Source organism: Maylandia zebra, linkage group LG14 (genome assembly GCF_041146795.1).
Source record: "Maylandia zebra isolate NMK-2024a linkage group LG14, Mzebra_GT3a, whole genome shotgun sequence".
NCBI classification, from domain to species: Eukaryota; Metazoa; Chordata; class Actinopteri; order Cichliformes; family Cichlidae; genus Maylandia; species Maylandia zebra.
Window position 1 is genome coordinate 14,180,541 of NC_135180.1, and position 8,262 is coordinate 14,188,802.

At 38.8% G+C, this 8,262-nt stretch overlaps 1 protein-coding gene across 2 annotated transcripts; it reads right to left on the minus strand.

The window, feature by feature from the left end:
• Positions 1–603: 603 nt before the first annotated feature.
• Positions 604–6,689, minus strand: LOC106676404 (uncharacterized). 2 transcript variants are annotated; one of them, XM_076892264.1, is made up of 10 exons: positions 6,571–6,689; positions 4,538–4,637; positions 4,092–4,238; positions 3,678–3,859; positions 3,298–3,434; positions 3,083–3,176; positions 2,486–2,818; positions 2,123–2,297; positions 1,909–2,033; positions 604–1,710 (listed from the first exon to the last, which is right to left on the minus strand). In XM_076892264.1, the coding sequence occupies exons 2-10, from the start codon at positions 4,620–4,622 to the stop codon at positions 1,384–1,386; spliced, it is 1,605 nt and encodes a 534-aa protein (XP_076748379.1). In that variant the 5' UTR covers positions 4,623–4,637; positions 6,571–6,689; the 3' UTR covers positions 604–1,383. The 2 variants fall into 2 exon arrangements, with proteins under 2 accessions (XP_076748379.1, XP_076748380.1); XM_076892265.1 differs by lacking the exon at positions 6,571–6,689 and having other exon boundaries at positions 3,083–3,173; positions 4,538–5,608.
• Between the last annotated feature and the right edge of the window lie 1,573 nt (positions 6,690–8,262).

Sequence of the window (8,262 nt, forward strand, 5' to 3'; positions counted from 1 at the left end):
CAGTGTAGAATTCTTTCTTAAGCCAAACACATGTAGCTTTTGAGGATCAGATTGCAACTCACTGCAGTGCATTTCAAAAAGTTCTTTCCCTCGTAAGATGATCTTTGGATCATCCTCAGTATACACACTCTGTGCATCCTGTTTTGCAATTAAACACAAACGACAAAAGTAACGTCCACTGAAAGACTCAACAAAACCCAAAATTGAGTGCATCCCCAAGTTGTCCCCAGTTATCTGACATATAGTGCCATGGACCTTTTCAGATGAGAAGGGTAAATCAATGCCATGGCTCTCCAAAAACTTTATGTCATCAATCAGAGGCTGTAAAATAGGATCAAAGCCGTATTTTTTCACATCTTCTGCATGAAACAATGCAACCAAATGAATGTTCATCAATGCAGAATTTAACTTTGGAGGCAGATTTCTGAGGACAAAATAGATTGCACCAACTTTGTGAACACCACGTTTGGAACCAAGTGGATTAGCAGTCTCAAAGTCATCATAATAAAGCTGAATTTGCAAAGAAGTCTGTGGTTTTGAAAACAATGGATGAGACTTATAGTAACTCCCATCACAAAAGTCTTCATATCTGTCTTTTTTGATACACATGGTTTAGCAAGCAGCTCGCAAATATAAGAATTGCGACATATAAATTTGATTGTTTCCAAAATTGGAATGTACACAAAAGTGTCTTTTACTGGTACCTGGTCATAAGTGCCTGATTTTTTATTTAACCTTGTATCATAGCGTATTCCTAAAGTCTTTTCCACTGGATCCACAATTCCCCATTTTTCACGGAAATATGACTTTCTTTTAGCTTCAGTGTCGAACTTCTCAACTGGATTGTCAAAAGTCTCAAGACATTTTTCCACTGGAGATCTAACAGGATTTTCTGTTGGCACAACGTTCAGTACTTTATGTTTAAACTCACAGTGCAGTCCATCAGCAAAATCTTCCAAATCACAAACAAGTGATGACACAAAACTATTTGCCAAACCACTACCATTGAGTTTACCAATAATTTTAGTGCAAATTGCTTCAGAATTTTTTTTAATTCTTTGACCTGACCCATTGTTTTCAGAACACCCAACCTCTAGGCTCTGAGTAACACTTGTTCCTGCAACTGCTATGTCTGTATCTTGTAATCTGTCAAAATCAGCTTGAAATGACTCTGAGGGTTCTGCATCACCACTTTGACAACAATCTTCATCATGAACACTATTTAAATGTTTTTTTAAACCAGAATATGTAGTGAACTGACGGCTGCAACCATCTTGTGAACAAGCCAACTTAAATTTGGTGCTTGGATAAAAACTGTGACCTAGTCGCAAATGACTTATCAAAGCCTGACTGGTGCTATGCAGAGTTTGACAGATAAAACATTTAAACATGGTTCTCATTCAACATTTTGGCACGCAACTCACGAACACGTGGTGACTCATCTGTTGAGGTGGCATCAATGTTGAATATGGTGGTCTGCACAAAACTGTAGAGATGAACCAGTGACTCGTCGTAAGATAAGTTGAACACGTAGTGGGATTTGAAAAGTTCATCAAAAGCACTGAGTGAGCTGGTGGCTTGGCAGGGGATGAGCTGTTTGTCCACTGCGATGTAGAAGGTGTCAATGCTGTTCTGGGTTCGACCAACAGCGAGGATGTATGGTTGTTTACCATCTCTTGCTTGCAAGTGTTCATCAATGCTGCAGCATGACTAAAAACAAATGAGATATTGACATATAGGCCTAGCTTATACTTGCTGAGTATGAACCATTCATTCAGTTTGACATTATGTGCCTTGCTAACTTATTACAAAATACTAAGACACATACTTCATGGAGAGGAAAACTAAAAAGTGCAAAAACTGAAAAAGTGTTTTGTAGGATTTTAAAAAGTGAGACAACATATTTACCTTGTGAAAGTGCACCATTTTGTGTGCTGCATCAGTTGGACTTATTTTGGTTCTCCTCTTTCGTCCAGCTGTGGGTGGCAAAAGTTGAAGGAGTAGCAGCAGAGAGGCCATGTCACTGTCCCAGTCTGTGTATGGTTGAATTTATAAAACAATTTCAAAATGACAGGTAAAAATAAATATTATTAAAATCAAACAAGCATGGTGCGACGCCTACCATTTACATCACTCTCTGTTGGTTTCTCAGCAGCTTTTATCAAACGACACAGGTCAGTTGACTGAGTCAGCTGTTTGGCTTCTTTAATAACCTTTGGCTTGAATGACATGTCCCACTTCTCAAGCAACTTGGTGGCTGTTTCAGCACCAAACAGCAGCAGGAAGTCTTGATTGACCTGTTCATCATACACACAGGACATAAAGACAGTGCTCAACATTGTTTACATTGCAATGTGATTTTGACCAATATGGGATATAGCCTGACTGGGATGACCAATGATCACATCTTTTACTGTTGCCATCCACATCAGCAAAACAAAAAAAAAAGGATTAACAGTTGAAAATATCAAGTGATTTGACTTACTAGTCCTTTGACATCCAAAAAGCGTGGAAATGTTTTGAAGACATCTGCAGTTCTTTGTGGATCATGCACCAGATCCTGGCGATGTTGGAACGTCATTTTCATCTTCTGAAATACACTTGCTTCATCAGGAGAGTGAACAAGAAATGAGATGGCCTCCTTGCAGGCATCTCCATCAAGTTGCTGAGGCAATGTGGTTGCTAATCTTCTGCGCTTAGGCCCTTGTTCTTGATGCACTGGGACTTCCTTCACTGGCCGTTTGGTTGTAGACCTGGACATGGTTTTGAGGCGCCACGCTATATATCCAGTGCCTTTCACTCCGTCGTAGAAATGCTCCTGTCACATTTAAACATAGATGAAAAATAAACATCAAATGCGATCTTACAGACTTTGCAGATTCAGCAAAAAGAAACCCAAGGACTATTATCATGTAACAGGTGCAATACATGTTAAACAACATCCACAATTTCAATACAGTTTTATGACAATAGTTATTACGAAAGAGGAATTAAGATTTTTCTTTTAAATCATTTAGCTGATGTAATTATTCCATGATGAAAACTAAATAATGTGCTGTTTTACAATCACTGCATGACTTACATAGCCGTTTGGAGAAAATGGATCCTTCAATGAGGGAAAGAGTGTAATTATTCCAAGGGCATATTTCTCCTTTTGCTTACGGGAGGGAATTCTGCTATAGAGGAAATACAATTGACAATGTTAAATCAGAAGTATGTGTCTTTACTGCAGTATACATTACAAGAATATTCCATATGGCCCATCTTTACTTTTTTATTAGGTACTATTACTCTTACCCATGTCTCTCAGTCATATCACTTGCCAATATGTTAACAAGCTGCCGCCGGGTGCGGTGGCTCAGTGAATTTTCGGCATTGTATTCTTCAAGAATTTCCTCTCCACCAGGTTTCCTAGTCAAGGCATTTTTAACCATCTGCTCATATAAAAGGGAAAATAATAACAATAAAAACTTGTTTGTCAGTAAAGGTGAAAGTTTAGAGGAATGTCAACAAACCTGTGAAAGACATATCTAGCAAGAAGCACTAACTTCTACTAACATTTTTTCATACAGGGCAAGTTGGGAACCACCATGTTTTGAATTTCAATTTGTATAACAATCTACAGTATAAATGGTGTCAACTCAAAAATACAAAAGACATTTTCTGTTCTCAATTACCTCTTTTGCAGCCTCTGACACAGAAACATTTGGTGCAGAACTGTCTTTGCTGGATCTACTGCGGCCTGCAGGAATGCCCTTTTCCCTGAGGTCACTGTCACTTGATGAAAGTGATATAGTGTCCGTGAGGGAAGATAATGTATCCGAGGAGGATGGTGTGGAATGAGCTAAAGGACAAAAATCTTTGGGAGAGATGATTTGGTTAACTTTCTTTAGGCTACTCCACAATGCCATTAATAACACAATTTCAATGTTCATGTTCAGACAACATTCTATACAAATATGACCCAGCCCTGTCCACTGTCATGTATATTGCATGAAGACAGGTCAATGTCATCTGCATCAAGAGCAAAAGAACTTGGCTCTACATTGAGTGGGCTATACTCTGAAAATTTAAGTTATGATAACATTTACCTTCATCTGAAATCTTTTCACGTATTGTCAGGCATAGGTCTGGTTGGGCCTCCAGTAACTCCAGAAAAATGTCTTCTTCGACAGCTGTGTCAGTTTCATCGAAAATATCAAGGTCAGCAGCATCCGGAAGTCCAAACTTGGTTTTGGCTTTACAAAAAGATAAGCATAATGTCACCTAAAACGCCTGAAAAACTTTTTTAAAAACTAATTTTGACTTTTTTATTTAGCTAATATTTATTAACAGCTGTTTTACCTGTCTTTAAAATGGTTAAATTAGACAAGTCTGCAGCAACAATATAGGCCTAGGCCTACTGCTCTGTACTGTTTTTAATGTCACACATTAAAATAAAATGTGTTAACATTTAATTCGTTTTTTAAATAGATGAGATGCAAACATGATGAACTGATACATGTGCAACAAATTTTGTTCTGCCAGGTTATCTTACCTTCACTGATGAATTCTAGATAAGTGAATCCTGCGTGCAATTTAATGTACTTCTTTACATTGAGGTATTTCACTTTCAGCAACATGTCTTACAACAGCACCTGGTGGAGAGAAGGGGGCACAGAATATTTTTTACCATATATTTAAACCATAGCTTAAGTGGCAACAAATCCGGACAACTTTAAGAAAATATTAGGCTATACATTGTGTGATGATCTGTGAAGGGGTGACAGACCACTTCAACCTCAGGAACATAATTTGGCTTCCCCCTGCGCACTAAAATAGCTGAACTTGGGTACACAGAAATAGCATCCAATGAATTATCCACCCATCCACATGTTTATAAGACGACAACGGCGATCTTCTCGTCTGCACGCAGGCTAGATACTTAGTTCTGCTATGTTGCGAGTAAATCGCTGTAGCCTACTTGGGGAAAAGCATCTCTGTTTAAACCATGTCAGGATGATAATCCACATAAAATTTCCTGTTGAACGCACACCTGCCTTCATCACGCTTTCACTTATGACAACAAATATCCCTTATACTGTAAATTAATGAGTGCAAGTCTTACATTTATATCGGGAGTTTCTGACACATGCACAGCCGTCTGGCTAGTTGCTACTTTGTGGTGGTTGTTTTGTGACACGACATGCTAGGATTATCAGTGGAGGCGACGTCAACGACCCTCAGTCGTTATACCGCTTTGTCTTAAACACTGGATGGTAGCCTATTTCACTAAAACTGTAGAAAAGGGGAAAATGTTCCCTTAGATTAGGCCTACTACAACATAGGGCTGCTCGATTATGGCAAAAATGATAATCACGATTATTTTCACTGAAATTGAGATCTCGATTATTTGACGATATTTATTTAACAATAACAATGTATTGAATAATGACTTTAAAGATTGTCAAAAAATAATATAAAATAGTGTGCAAATACTGATAACAGTGCAAATGTTTGCAATATAAAAAATAAATGAAAAATGTAAACATCTATGTTTAGTGAACGTTGCAGTGTTGCTCTGTGGTGCAGCTACAACACTGTAGCAAAGTTTACACACTATGTCTACTTGATCCACGTCTGACTGAACCCATAATGTTTCCACACCACTGAAGTTTTTTTTACCTCTCTTTTCAACCAACGGCAGTCACTCTCCTCTCCAAATAACTTCTGCTTAGCTTTCCGAGCTTCCCTCGGGTCCTCTTAATTGTTGTGACACGTGTTCGAAATGCAGAGAGGTGCGCTCGATTTGCCACACGGAGCAGCGCGAGAGTAAAGCACGAGGGAGGGGCTAATAATCGGCTCAGTCATTTTTAATGATCGTTGAAAGCCCAGATCGTAATCGTGATTAAAATTCGATTAATTGAGCAGCCCTACTACAACATGTATGATATATCCTAACCGTTAGCAAGCAACCCATGCACAAACGCAGCGCGCCTTGCTTGGTCACTAACATCTAACAGAATTCCATAACCCCCTGCCACTTCAAAGATTTGTAGGCTAGGCTACTGCTAAACTCGCTGGTAGCACGTGTAATTAGCCTATCTTGACGCTTTCCAAAACTTGACTTGAACGTCTCCATGTGATTGTTTAGTTCACTTTTAAATAGGATATTTCTGAGGCGAATGTTCGCTTCCCTTAAAAGCAGTGGGCTAAACGCATTTGTCTTAGCTGCCAGCTAGGCTACCACAAATTCAAATTTTAACATTACATTTAACATATCCAGAGGATAGCTAACTCCTCCCTCGTTTCATTTAATAAGCATTGAACACTGGAAAGCATTTCTCTTATGACATTAGAACTAACTAGAATTGAGAATTATATTAAGCACGCATTTATTTTCGCTGCAATATTAACTTGTTATAGAGGATAGTTTAGCTACCTAAGCTAACGAATCCCATCTCTTACCGCAGATGAATACACTCCACATTAGGAAAATATTGCATGCTTCTGATAAATAATGTTATAGGCTAGTTAGTTACAATATTTAATAATGATAAAATAACATAGGTCTTGTTGTATAGTTCTTACCTGAACAACCTCCTCGATCTTGACAGCAAACTTCTGGCGGACTCCTCATGCCCATGAGCGCGAAAAACCCGGATGTGGAAATCAACTCCAAATGAGTGTTATAGTATTGACTCTTTGAAATAACTCCAGCTACAGAGCTTTTTCAGCACCGTTAGTGTTACTGTAACTCTCAAACCAACACTTTTCAACTCGAAATTTTTAACACCAGTAATTTTAACTCACATCAACACTTCGGATTTTGCTGTGAAGACAAATATGCTTAAATTATGAGTTTTCACAATCTATTATTAAACGGTTAGAATTTAAAAGTTGTTTCACATTGCACCATGGACCTCCTCTCTGTGGCTCAGAGACAAAAGGCTGCTGCACCCAGGCAGTAAACACTTTTTTATTGCATGTCTCAAAAACACACTGTTAACACGGTGGGTTGAAACTGCTTAGGGTGGCCTTAGGTCTGATGTTGGCTCACATTTCTTCTGCAACTTTCTGGGCATCTCCTTATTTGGAGACGCCACTTCACCCATCACCATAGCAACCACCTCTTGCCCACCGACTTGCATAAAGAGGTTGGAGAAAGAGAGCTTCTCCAACCTCAGAAATTTACGACCATGTTTACCTTCTGGTGACTTCAATAGTGAGACAGACCCTTCCCCTCAAATTCCTTAGAGAAGGGGGCTCATCTCTGTTTATGTCTGTTAGTATTTGAGTACAGGAATCTACTTCTAATACTACTCTACAATGCTTAACTTTGTGCAGTAAAGTATAAAACACAAATATGTGTGCTAATTATGAGATATTAGCCTTAAAGATAAAAATTAATCCCAACAGATGATACCTGGGTGATTATCAAACCTCAGGATGTACCATAATTCATCAATTACATTAATTCAGTACACAAACACACTGGGAGGGAATATATGAAAAATGACATGCTAAGATTCTGAGACAGTGAAAGTATCATCAGGAATGAGGGGCATTTGAAAGTTGATGTATACTGTGATATATAAACTAACGAAGGTCAGATCAGTGTTTAAGGTTTGGCTTTCATCATCCAGTGGAGCCCAAATTAGCTGTCATAAGGATACTGCAACACAGAGCAAACACCATCCCTACAGACACAACGGCCAACAAAGCAGGGGAACATTATATCAAAGAGGCCCTGAGTAAATGCAGTTATCCCACCTGACAATTTCTCAAGCAGAGAAGACACCTGAGGAATGCTTCAGGTTATCCAAAAAAGAAGTAGGACAATTCATGTTTAAGCAAAAACCACTAGTGATTCCATATTTGTCAAGAATACTGGAACAGCTGATATGCATATTTTCATTATTTTCATCAAACATAGCTTTCAAACCCTAAAACACAAAATTGGTCCACCCGAAGGATCGTTGGGTGTTCACAGTTAAGTGCTAGGAAGATTGCCATGAATTATACATCGGGGTAATCAAAAAACAATTGGCTGAGTTGATGGCACAGAACAAAAAAGAGCAACTTCAGAGGCCAGGGCTCTGCAGTCTATTTGTACCTACAGGCCAGTGGCCACTCTCAGTGATACCAATGTACACATCCTGGACAGGGAGCATCTCACAATGCCGTGATTGCAGCCATTTCCCAATTCTGTGCGAATAGTGCTCATGGCCATCGACTAATGGTATGACAATTTGTATATCAATGACCATGAAACTAATCTTG